The sequence below is a fragment of the Mesoplodon mirus genome, assembly GCF_964341445.2.
Source record: "Mesoplodon mirus genome assembly, chromosome: 2".
In the NCBI taxonomy this organism is placed as follows: domain Eukaryota; kingdom Metazoa; phylum Chordata; class Mammalia; order Artiodactyla; family Ziphiidae; genus Mesoplodon; species Mesoplodon mirus.
The window spans coordinates 65,137,371-65,150,784 of NC_138977.1; the positions used below are offsets into that span (position 1 = coordinate 65,137,371).

General features: G+C 50.8%; 1 protein-coding gene across 3 annotated transcripts in view; it reads right to left on the reverse strand.

Annotated features, from left to right (window-relative positions):
- The window catches only part of DLG5 (discs large MAGUK scaffold protein 5), a 122,196-nt gene that overhangs the window by 62,448 nt on the left and 46,334 nt on the right, over positions 1-13,414 (reverse strand). For 2 of the 3 annotated variants that reach the window (XM_082634677.1, XM_082634676.1), the window contains exon 2: positions 11,845-11,913. In XM_082634677.1, the coding sequence (XP_082490803.1) occupies positions 11,845-11,913 (69 nt within the window). Of the gene's footprint in view, positions 1-595; positions 699-11,844; positions 11,914-13,414 lie in introns of those variants that run through there. The other variant, XM_082634678.1, reaches the window with a different exon arrangement.

The following is a 13,414-nucleotide window of genomic DNA, read 5'->3' on the forward strand; positions in this document are numbered from 1 at the left end:
AGCACGGTGGAAGGCACGGCCTGAAGAGGAAGACACAGTTACAGCTTCCCAGAGAAGCTGGCAGAGGACAGAGGCAGCCAGCTCCAAAGCCAGGCCCAAGGGCCGTGTCCTGTCTTCCCCTGATCAGGGCTGGACACTCCACACAGTTCCCTCTTCTAAGCTGCCCGACTGCCTAAAGCACCTGCTCAACCAGCCCAGGTGTGCAGCTTGGAGGGGCTACAGGGAGAGCCGCCTATGGCCAAGGTAAGTGGGATGGGGTGCAGGTAAGTCCCAGGACCTCTAACTGACCAGCCCACACCAGGCCCTCATCACTTGTCCCTAGGACTAGACATGTCCTGAAGGGAATCGCATGCCTTATGCTATTACCAAGGAACAGTGGCCACCACCAGCACCTCTGACGAGATCCCAATCTGCTTCTAGGAAGTATGCACCTCACTCAAATGTCCCAGAAAAAGAGACAAATCCATGGTGCTTTTATAGTTAACTCCGCCCATGTGTTCCCCTGAGCCCTCTAACCCTCAGAGATCCTCAGTGGGGTCAGAGTAACCCACAGAAGTCATCCCAGTTTATGGATGTGATCCAGAGGCTGACTCACCCCAGGGACACAGTATCTGTCTCCCCAGTAGCCCTGTAACGTGTAAAAGGCAAGACGAACATCTTCTGACTCTGTGTCATCCTGCTGCCCCGCAGCAGACCGTTGTTGGCTGATTTGCTTGTGCAAACCAAGTGTCCCCCAAGACAGGCACTCAGGTGTGGCCTCGCATCTTCCAGGAGTGGCAGGGAGGACGGAGAATTCGACACTGTGGGTGACAAGCTAGACCATGGTCTGAGGCAGGAGACTCGAGCTCCCAGCTCAGTGTTATCCAATGTTGGTACACCAACCACTGAATCTAGTACCCCTCGAAACGCATGTTATTTTAAAGCCAGCACCTCCGTGACAACCGGGATTCCTGTGCTCAGGCCAGACCTCTGCAGCCAAAATGTTCTTTAAGGTGGGGCCCAGGATCACCATTTCCCACAAGCATCTCCCTCCCTCCATGGGTTCTAGTCCACAGCCTGAAAAGCCTTCCCTCGCCTTTCCCCAAAGATCCTGGATCCTTACCCCCGCCCCCAGGAGTTTTGGAAAACAGGCTGGTTACAGCTCTGTGCGGCTGTGTAACGTCTTCCTCTTTGGCAAATGAAGGCACTTCCATGAGCTCTAGTTCTATGATGGCCATCTGATTTGCACTAACTTACCCGGCTGTCTGACACGTGGGGCTTCCTCTGGACACGTGCCTGACACCCCCTTCTGGAGAGGCCTACAACTAAAACTCTGCATCTAACCAGCCCCGGGGGGGTGGGGGGGAGGGACATGATCTGTGGAGGACTGACAAACCCAAGACAGTGGGATGAACAGACCCAACAAGCACCCAGAAAAGAAGGATTTCAATGTAAACAGTCACAACCAACCACACAACAGCACACAACACAGATGCCCCAGGCATTAATTTAACCTTCCCAACAATCCCAGAGGTGGTAAGAATATTATCATCTCCATTTTACAGGTGAGAAAACTGAGGCCCAGCAAGCTTAAGGAATCAACTTAAACTTCCACAGACAGCAAGTGGTGCCCTGGATGAGAGCCCAGGCACCCAATTCGGAGCACATGCTCTCTGCTGCTGTGCCTTGAGGCCTCCCAAAGACAACCATGAGTAGCACTCACTCCATGCCTGGCAGTTTATGAGATGCTTTTCACACATCATCCCATTCCATCCCCTTAAGGAAGATACTGTTGTTATTCCCATTTTACAGATCAGGAAACAAAACCTTAAATAATGGGTCCAGGTCACCAAGCCAGTAAAAGACAGCATGGTGTATGGAGTGCCTTCTGCCTGACCCCAGTGCCCGAGGCCTCAACCTAAAAGTTCTCAAATGGTTTGATTTTAGGGCCTCTTTACACTCTTAAAAATGACTGAGGACTCCAAAGAGCTTTTGCTTATAGGGGTTATATCTAACAATATCTACCAGATTAGAAATTAAAACTAAAAAGGTATTTTAAAATATTTACTAATTTTAAAATAACCAAACCCGTTATATAGTCACATTAAGATTTTTCATGAAAAATTAACTACACTTTCTACCACAAAACAAAAAACACAGAGAAAAGAAGGGCATGGCTTTGCATCTGCGTAATGCAGTTTGACATCTGGCTTAATAAAGACAGCCAGAGTCACATCTGTGCAACATCACACACCGTGGATGGAACCTGTAGAAAACTCCTCTCTACAGTAGAGTCTGTGTGAGGACGAGAGTGCAAAAAGCAAGTAACATCTCAGGATCATTATGAAAACAGTTCTGACCTCACTGGCTCCATGAAAGGACCTCAGGGACACCAGACCATGCTCTGAGAATGACTTGACCTGCGGTCAAGTTCAGTAAGTATCAGAGAAACATCAGATCTCAATTTCAGAACTGAAAAGCACCACCAGGCCCAGCAATCTGCCTCCAGGGAGATAAAGAATTTCCACCCCATTTTAAAAATGAAGCAACAGAAAAATGTAGCCCTTGGCTTTTGCGGAGGCTGGAGAGAGAAGCAGCAGCAGGACAGAAGTAGGGGTCATCAGACCTGTCACCACACAGAGCCACCGCCTCCTGCCTGTCTCCAGCAGGATGAGGCCCCTGGCTCTGCAGCTGGTAGGACCTGGGGGCAGCCGATCACACACACAGGGACGTGAGTGCTGTCATTTGCTGAGCACAGCCTACGCGCTGGGTTCTGTGTTAAACGCACCTGGGTTCTCACTTCATTAATACCCACGGTACCCTCCCAGATACGTGCTGTGATCACCGAGTGAGAAACTGACATCTAGCAAAACTGCACAGCTGGGAAGCCGGTGGATACCCACGCAAATCCGGCTTCACCTCCAGACCCAGGGCCTCGTCCACTACCCTGCACGGCCTCCCGACAGGATTGGCCTCCTGCTTCCCTTCCCCTGCCCCAAAGGCTTGAGCATACACGAAACACACAAAAAGTGAGGCCATCCAGGCCTGTGAATCCATCAAATAGCAGGTTGACTTAGGGAAACTGCTGCCTGGATACCCCTGTCCTTTCACAATAAGAAGGGCAGAGGGCAGAGGAGGGCCACAGGGGGCCTCAAGAAAAATCCCAACATGTGCTAAGCCAGGAAGTTCCAAAATAACAGCAAGTGTTGCAGAAAACCCTTTCCATATCCATTCAATTAAAAATAAAGTTTTTCTCTTTTACTTGCATCTCAGGGTTGAAAAACATTTTCAAGATGATGCAGTCCTTTCAAGAAAATGGTTGCCAGAATCCCCTAAATAGCTACCAAGATTGTTTGAACTCCTGCACAGTGAGGGAGCTCACTACTTCACAGCAAAGCCCATCTAATCTCTCCCCAGGTAATTATTCTATGTACTGAGTTAAAATCTGTATTTCTCCCACTGACCCTAGATCTATCTACCCCCCCCAAGGCCATGAGGTAGGGACTTCCCTGGTGGTGCAGTGGTTAAGAATCCGCCTGTCGAGGCAGGGGACACAGGTTCAGTCCCTGGTCCCAGAACATCCCACAGGCCGCAGAGCAACTAAGCCTGTACACCACAACTACTGAGCCTGCGAGCCACAACTACTGAGCCCGCGTGCTGCAACTAGTGAAGCCCACGTAACTAGAGCCCGTGCTCCACAATGAGAAGCCACCACAATGAGAAGCCCACACACTGCAACGAAGAGTAGCCCCAGCTCGCTGCAACTAGAGAAAGCCCGAGCGCAGCAACGAAGACCCGACGCAGCCAAAAAAAAAAAAAAACAAAGGCCACAAGGTACAACTGTAATTCTTCTTCTAAACAACAGACATGCAAGTATTTGAAAACAACTGCCAAATCCCTTTATCACTACCAGAAGAGCTAAAATTTAAAAAAGTGACAACACCAAATGCCTGAAACTGGAATTCTCAAACACTGCTGGTGGGAATATGAAATCATACAGCCACTGCAGAAAACACTTTGACAGTCTTTTATAAAGTTAAACATGCAGTTACCATACTACCCAGTAATCCCACTCCTGTATATTTACACAAAAGAAATGAAAATTTATGTTCACACAAAAGCTAGCACACAACTGTTTATAGCAGCTGCTGAATGAATAAACGACAGTGTTATATTCAGACAACGGAATACTTCTCAGCAACAAAAAGGCACTATCATACAAACTCCTGTACACACGAGGGTAAGGGGAACAGGGACTCGTGAATGCACTATGCTGAGTGGAAGAAACCAGACTCAAAAGGCCACACACCATATGTTTCCATTTACACGACGTTTGGGAAAAGGCAAAACTACAGAGGCAGAAGAGAGATCCATGGTTGCCAGGGCCTGGGGGTAGAGGGAAGAAAGGCTGACTACAAAGTCACAGAAGGGAATTCTTCAGGGTGGAGGATTTGTTCTAATCTTAATTGTGGAAGTGGTTAAATAACCAATGTGTTCATCAAAACTCATCGAACTATACACCAAAAAGGATAAATTTTACTGTACGTAATTCATACCTCACGGAACATGACTTAAAAAAATCTGAAGTTAAAAAAAAAAAAAAAACAACAACACTGTGGTGCCCTAAACTGAAGTGACCATCCCAGGAGAGGTGTGACCAATGAAGAGGAGTGGCTTGTCACCCCCGACCAGTCACTGTGTTTATAGTAAACCTTTTCAAGAACAAGCAAAATCAAAACTAACATCAAGTGAGTTGTCCACAGAAGCCTCAAATTCTATCTTTGTGCAGTTGTTCTTTGGGACTCAAATGCAAAACTGTCCACTCTCCCCCCACTTCACTCCTTCCTCTTCCCAAATCTGGAACCCACGTGAAAAGAAGGCAGGGGAGTTCCCTGGTGGTCTAGTGGTTAGGATCCGGCACTTTCACTGCTGTGGCCTGGGTTCAATCCCTGGTCGGGGAACTGAAATCCCACAAGCCATGCAGCACAGCCATAAATAAATAAATAAACTAATTAATTAATTAATAATAAAAAAAGGAAAAACTTAAGAAAAGAAAGATTTTCTTTTTTTCATTTTTATGTTCAGGATGGGATTCCGGGGTTAAGGGATTTGGACTGGACTAAAATGGCCCCAAAACGAGTGCTGGAAGATGCCAGGAGAGCCGGCACAGGCCCTGGAGTTTGGACAAAGAGCTCTCACTCCTCTGGGCCTTGGTGTAAGAGGAAAACGGCAGCCAAGGGGAGCAGAACCCCTTCGCCCTCACAAGTCCTGGCTCCTCCTCCCGGACACCCTGGCCGATGCAAGTGCAGCCTCCTCTGTAGACCACTGAGGCTCAGCCAGAGCCTGGCAGCTGGGTAGTCTTCTTGGCTGTAAGGCCCTTTGTCCTTAGCCCCCTTGTCACACCACACTCCAGCTGACCCTGAAGGCCACTTCCCCACCAAGTCTTATTTACAGCTAGAGAGGTCACAGCTCTGCTTCAGAGCCCTGTGGGCCTGGGGTACCAGAGGCCAAGGAGAAAATGGGCACCGGCCCAAAGTGGTCAGGTGGGTGGAGCAGGGATGCCCAGGTAAACTTCCTGGCCTCCTCCAGGCCCTGGCTGTCAGGAGAGAAGCAAAACAGCAGACCATGGTCATCACAGGCTGCAGCAAGCAAAACCAAGCCATCCTCGCCTCCAGCCCAGGAGAGCCAGAGCCGTCAGGGGGAGACACAATCCCACGTCCTGAACCAGTGCTTCCGAAAGCACCTCAGCTTCACTGGAGACCTTATTAGAAATGCACAGGTCAGGCCCCACCCAGACCTACCGAATCAGGAACCCTGGGGGAGAAGCCGGCACTCCCCTCCAGGTGAGTCTGATGCCTGGTAAAGTTTGAGAACCTCTGGTCTGGACCAAAGTCGCACTGTCTGGCCAGAGTGGCTTATCAATCCCTTGTTTTTTTGGCTGTCCAATACCCACTACGTTTAAAAGCATCGCCCATTGATGCCCAGGGGATGCCCTCCTTCGTCAGCACAGGACTGCAGCTGGGCTCCTCCTGGACTTGGATGTGAAGGAGGTTAGACTCCAGCACAGTAGCTGCAGCCTTGCCCAGCTCCCAGATCTCCTTCCAGATAAGCTACTTGCTCTCAAATCCTTGACTCAGGGTCAGTTTGCCGAAACCCAAACCAAGACAGGTGACGATGGCCTGTTGCTTCCAGGCTGCTCCTACATCCAGAGCGCCATTCCTGGAAGACCCCACTAGAAGGCCACCTCCTCCCTGAAGCTTCCTGTGACACCCCTCGTTAGAAAGAGCTGCTCCTTCCCCTCTGTCTCCTTGTTTTACACAAGGCAAAATGGCCAGTCACTTCTCTCTCTGGTGCTCTGGTCTGAATGTTGGTGTACCCCACCAAATTCCTACGTTGAGGTCCTACCCCCCCACCCCGTGTGGAATTAGGAGGTGGGGCCTCTGGGAGGTGATGAGGTCATGAAGGTGAAGCCCACGTGAATGGGGCCAGTGGCCTTATAACAGGGACCCTAGAGAGCTCTTCCCCCTCCTTCCATGTGAGGTTACTACGGGAAGGCACCATCTATGAACCAGGAAGCGGGCCCCCCAAGACACCGACTCTGCCTTGATCTTGGACTTCCAAGCTTCCAGAACTGTGAGAAATAAATGTGTGTTGTTTCTGAACTGACAAGTCTGTGGTGTTCTGTGATAGCAGCCTGGACAGACTAAGACACCTGGCTAGCCTGTAAGGCCCGGAGCCAGGCCCCCCTGTGATCCCTATGAGTGCCGAGCACGGGCTCCAAGAGGACAAGGTGCTCCCGGAGGAAACAGGCCCCAGATCCAAAAGGATCAGAGAAGGAAGGGTCAGAGGGCAAGGGGTCAGGGTGCAGCCTTGCCTCCATGCTCATTCACCCCACCATCCTCTATCAACTAGAAGCTGTACTTTCAAGGAATCTTTGCTGGGGTAGGAAGGAAGCCCTCCAGATCCTCCTGCTAACAAAACCAGATCTCTCTCCTTAATAAGAAAGCTCTCCTGTTACTTCAATCTGCATGAAATTTAAGGCTCATTTTATAAATGCCGCCCAAGAATGTCTCCTCTTCTTAAAACTTCCCCAGTTATCCAAGTTGAGGGGAAAAAAAGGTACCTGAGAAATTAGATCAGGATGAACGGGGGAGGAAAAAAACATCGATTGCCTGAAATGAGTGTGCATCCCCTGGGCAGATCCATGGGGTCTACCCACAGGCAGGTTACTCAAATAACAGGCCACACGGGGTGGGGGGAAGCATCAAAGAAGCCAGGCGTGCTTGGCTGATGAAAACTGCCTGGAAAGACACAGCAAACTTTAAGGCTGTTGGTCTGTTGTTAGGAGGGTCAGGCTGAAGAGGTGAAATGGGCGGGCCACCTGAGGACCTAATGCCAGCCGGGAAGAGGGAAGGCGCAACCAGGTACCAGCTGTTGCAGAGAAAATACCATACCCAAGGCTCCACCTACCAATTTTCTCTTATGCTAAATATAACTTGCTGTTCTTTGCCCAAACGTTCTTAGTTAGGGAGGCGTAAGTGGGAAAGTGGAGGCAATGTTTTTATTGTAAGACCTTGCCTTTCCTTAGGTTCATGGAGAAAGACCTAACAAACAGAAACAGCCAGTCTCCATCTGACTCATCAGCCCCTCGGTCGGGGGGTGCGCCTGAGATGGCAGGAAAAGAAGCGCTCTGCCCATCATTAGGTGAGGCTGAGCCAGGAGGGATTCCTCCAGGAGGTGCTGCAGTGGGCCACGGATGACCCTCCATTCATTCCACTCCAAGGGGCTGGTCCAAGCCAGCCACAGACATTCCAGTGCTTTTGCCAGGGACTAGGTTAGATCAACTCATCTCCAACCAGGAGGGCTGTTAAAATGGATGCTGAGCCCCATCCTCAGAGCTTCTGGAGCCTGGAAACCTACATTTCTATCAAGTACCTGGGTGCTGCTGGTCCAGGGACCACACTGCATGAGCCATGGTTTGGGCACAGACAAGTGACAGGGGACTGGGGACTGTGCTGAGGACCTTCTGGGGAAGGCTTCTTTGCTTGTCAGGAGACACGAGAGGAGACGGCCTCCTTCATCCTCTGGACCATTTGTGATGATGGAGATGTTCTTTTATATGATCTGTCCAATACGGTAGCCACTAGCCACAGGTGCTACAGAACCGTGGTCTCCAACCTTTTTGGCACCAGGGACCGGCTTCGTGGAGGACAATTTTTCCACGGACTGGTGGTGGCGGGGGGCGGGAGACGGTTTCGGGGATGATTCAAGTTCATTACATTTATTGTGCACTTTACTTCTATTATTATTACACTGTAATATATAATGAAATAATTATACAACTCACCATAATGCAGAATCAGTGGGAGCCCTGAGCCTGTTTTCACTTGCCACTCACTGAGAGGGTTTTTTTGTTTTGTTTTATTTATTTATGGCTGTGTTGGGTGTTTGTTGCTGTGCGCGGGCTTTCTCTAGTTGCGGTGAGCGGGGGCTACTCTTCATTGTGGTGCGCGAGCTTCTCACTGCAGTGGCTTCTCTTGTTGCGGAGCACGGGTTCTAGGCGCACAGGCTTCAGTAGTTGTGTTGCACAGACTAGGCAGTTGTGGCACACGGGCTTAGTTGCTCTGCGGCATGTGGGATCTTCCCGGACCAGGGCTCGAACCCCTGTCACCTGCACTGGCAGGCGGATTCTTAACCACTGTGCCACCAGGGAAGACCCACTGACAGGGTTTTGTTTGTTTGTTTGTTTGTTTGCAATACGTGGGCCTCTCACTGCTGTGGCCTCTCCCATTGCGGAGCACAGGCTCCGGACGCGCAGGCTCAGCGGCCATGGCTCATGGGCCCAGCTGCTCCGCGGCATGTGGGATCTTCCCGGGCTGGGGCACGAACCCGTGTCCCCTGCATCGGCAGGCGGACTCTCAACCACTGTACCACCAAGGAAGACCTAGGGTTTTGATATGAGTCTGCAGGCCATTGATTTATTATGGTCTCTGCACAGTCAAACCTCTCTGCTAACAATAATCTGTATTTGCAGTCGCTCCCCAGCACTAGCATCACCGCCTCAGCTCCACCTCAGATCATCAGGCCTTAGAGTCTCATGAGGAGCGTGTAACCTAAATCCCTCGCATGTGCAGTTCACAGTAGGGTTCGCGCTCCTATGAGAGTCTAACGCCGCCGCTGATCTGACAGGAGGCGGAGCTCAGGCGGTAATGCAAGCAATGGGGAATAGCTGTAAATACAGATGAAGCTTCACTTGCCCACCGCTCACCTCCTGTTGTGCGGCCCGGTTCCTAACAGGCTGCGGACTGGTACCGGTCCGTGGCCTGGGCGTTAGGGACCCTTGCTATAGAACACTTGAAATGTGGCTAGTGTAACTACTGAAACTAGTGATTTCAATTTTATTTCACTGGAATTTAAATAGCCACGTGTGGCTAGAGGCTCCCACCATGAACACTGTAGCCCTGGACACTGTCAGGTCTAGATGTGATGGCTGACACCTGCCATCAGCCCAAGGGAAGACACCACACAGAGGCCCGGCAAAGCCGCACCCAATGTACTCAGCCCACCCTCAGCACAGTTACCATGTGAGATCACACATTTCTCTGCTGTCTAAGGCAGTATGAGTAGGTATTCCCTACTGCTGCAGCCAAAGGCCTTCTGGCCAATACAGCCACGGGGACATTCAAGTCAGCCTGCAGAAAAATGGGGCTACTCACCCCAAGGTCAACATCAACTCTACACAGAAAAGCAAGAGATGGAAAACTTGGCTACCGGTGAACTGGAGAGGTTTTGACCTGAAGGGATGCAACCAGGTCTTTGAGCATCCAAGATAGGGGCCCAGACAGTGAAGTTACAGTAGAGCTCTGCTTGCAGCCTGCCTGCCAACAAGTATCCAGGGACACTGGTGACCCCTCCATCCCAAGGGCCAAAGGGTAGGTCACTGACACGATTTTCTTCCAAAGTATACGAAGGTCCAGCTGCACAAAAAAATACCTTCTTACTCAGGCCTGAAATTCCACCATTAACAATACTTGCTATGGTTTAAACAATATCTTTCTCTAGAATCTCCTTTTAAAATGCAAATGCTCCTAGAAAGGTAACACTTTAAGCCTTGAAGGGTCAATGTGAATGAGTTTGTCAGATATCAGATCATTGTACCTTGCTCCCAAGCGGAATATGGAGCCGGAAAAGGGTGAGGCCAAGACAGGTGCAGAGCTCAACAAGCTCAGTTTTACAAAACCCCACATTACCGTTCCACACATCCTGACTGCCTGTCCGGCCCATGCACTTCCTGAAAGCCAGCCCCGTGTTCAAAATCCCAGCAGCCCCATCATACAATCCCTGTGTCTCACCAACCCAAAGCAGGCAGGACAAAGTGAACTGTGGTCCCAGCAGAGTCCTCCCTGAACCCTAGACAGGACGAGGGGACCTGTGAGGGGCTGAATTGTGTCCCACAAACAAATGATGAAGTCCTAATCCCCAGTAAATGTGAATGTGACCTTATTTGGAAATTTGGTCTTTAGAGATGATCAAGCTAAGATGAGGTCATACTGGAGTAGGGCGGGCCCCTGAACCAATGTGAATGGTGTCCTGCTTAATAAAGGAAATTTGGAGACACACACACAGAGAACACCATGTGAAAATGAAGGCAGAGACTGGGGTGATGCATCTACAAGCCAAGGAACATCAGAGATTGCCGGCACACAACCAGAAGGAGAAGAGGCCTGGAAAAGACCCGTTCCTGGTTGCCTTCAGGGCACAATGATCTTAGACTCTGGCCTCCAGAACTGTGAGAGAATAAATCTCTATTGCGTAAGTCACTCAGTTTATGGCACTCTGCTAGGGCAGCCCTAGGAAACAAATACAGTGCTCCCTACTGGTACCCTTCTCACCACTCTGATCTCACTTACTGTATCTACTCATCTGACTGTCTCCCCAGTAGACCCGAAGACCCATGAGCACAAGGACCAGGTCTGCCTATTCACCACTATATCGCAAGCCCACTTCTGGCCCCCTGGAGGTGGCCTGTATGAGTCAAATTAACACATAAGAGGCCTGCCCCTGGCAGGTTCTAGAAGCTCAGGCACAAGACTTCCTTCTCTGAGTGTCCATTTCCCCATCTGTCTACTGGAGGAAACGGAAGGAATTGGACCAGATGACCTCTGTGAGCCCTTCCAACTCAAAAACTCCAGGACTCACCACACCACTGAAGGTGTACCCATCCATCAAGGTCAAACCAGGACACAGAGCTACACTAGGGCATTAAATAGAGGGCATGTGACACAGAAGATGGGCCACAGAGGTGCGGGAAGACTGGGAGACTATGACAACCTTCCTCTGGGACGTCTTCAGAGAAGACAGCAGGGCCGGCCTCCCTCTATGGGCTCCTGGGACCCATGTCCAGAGACACACCGAATTCGGCATGGACTGGCGACTCCTGCCCCCAAGACAACACTCCCAGTGAGCCATTCCTGCTCCCAAACGACAGCCCCCAAAGGGGCCAGTCTCTTGGAATAGTGGTCACTGTGTACTACGAGGCCTGGGGGTCAGAGGCAATGGGCGCTCTGAGAAGCACTGTGCCCTGACAAAGTGAAAACATGGTGACACAGGTGCCTCTGTGTCATGCACCTGTGCGCGCACCTCCCTCCTAACGCCAGGAACAGCGCCCTGCCCTCCTCCATTAAGAGGACGTGCTAATGAGAGGAAATGTGAATGGAACCAACAGAAGATGACTCCATGAATGATCTGACAGGTGCGGGTCAACTTTCCCACCCCATGCACCCAGTGCCACCCCAGCTCATACCCAGACCCCCGACGGGCCGGTGTCCTCCAGGAAGGAGGGGTGCCCAGGAAGGTAGTACTCACCCACACTGCTGAGGGAGCTGCTGCTCTCTGAGTCTGAGGGCATGATGGACAAGACACTGTAGGTGGAGCCTGGAGACAGAAAGAGAGGCCATTTGTTACTAACCCCAAAGGGATTTCTCATCTTATACCCCAAACCACTGTCCGACCAAATGACTTCAGTCAGCGCCAGGCTGAGAACCAGCACCATGTGGGGTACCAGACATCGGAACCACAGGCTGGGCAGGGGAGGTGCTGCCGGCAGGGCCTAGTCTTTGGTGCTTCTGCCTCACCTTCGGCCACCCTCCGACTGATCTACGCACGGGCAGAGGGGAGCTTGGAGTCAGCCAGCTGGCTTCTTATTGGGACATCTGGGGAAGGCCTCAGCAAGGGAGCAACATGCCCCAGGGCAACAAGGGGTCTGGGGATTTCCTACAGATTTGTATCAGCGTGATTCTGGCTTCCGCATAGAGGGTAACAGAGCCTAAGTTAAACATCTGTGAACTCTTCGTTCTCTGTGCCTGGCTGTTCTGCTCTTAGGTTCTAACTGTATTCAAGCTCAGTCCTTAATGATTTAGGCAGTGGCTGCCCCCTTCTTAAAAATTACTGATAGAATTATAAGCAATCACACTGTCACCAAAGCTAGGGAGTAACATGTTTTGTTTTTTGTTTTGTTTTCTGATTTTTGTTTTCTGTTTTTAAATATTTATTTATTTATGGCTGCATTGGGTCTTCATTGCCGTGCGCAGGCTTTCTCTAGATGCAGCGAGTTGGGGCTACTCTTCGTTGTGGTGTGTGGGCTTCTCATTGCGGTGGCTTCTTTTGTTGCAGAGCTCGGGCTCTAGGCACATGAGCTTCAGTAGTTGTGGCACACGGGCTTTGTTGCTCCGTGGCATACGGGATCTTCCCGGACCAGGGATCGAACCCGTGTTCCCTGCATTGGCAGGAGGATTAACCACTGTGCCACCAGGGAGCCCCATGTTTTGTTTTGTTTTGGGAGGGGAGGTGTTGACACTTGTTAATAACTCCTGGTGGCAGCCACACAACCACCACGGTTTGGTTTGCATTCAAATATCTTCCAAGCCAGGCTGTTACCTGCCCGGCATCAGGAAAAACCTCTGGGTCAAGAAACCCAGCTCTGAGTGCAGTTCTCGTCCACGTGCAAGTAGCTGGCCAGTGGCCTCAGTTTTCTGGATCTCTGTTTCTCAGTCTGTAACATGAAGGGGTTCAACCAGATGGCTCACAAGGTCCTTTCCTCCCCTGTCCCATTTCAGAGATTACATTTTCCATGATTAATGGAAACAAAGCTGTGCTTTGCTTATCAAGACTACAGATGGGGCTCCCCTGGTGGCGCAGTGGTTGAGAGTCCACCTGCCGATGCAGGGGACACGGGTTCGTGCCCCAGTCCAGGAAGATCCCACATGCCGCAGAGTGGCTGGGCCCGTGAGCCATGACCGCTGAGCCTGCGCGTCGGGAGCCTGTGCTCCACAACGGGAGAGGCCACAACAGCGAGAGGCCCGCATACCGCAAAAAAAAAAAAAAAAAAAAAGACTACAGATGACACAAAAGTTAAGAGGGCAGGCGAACCCCAACC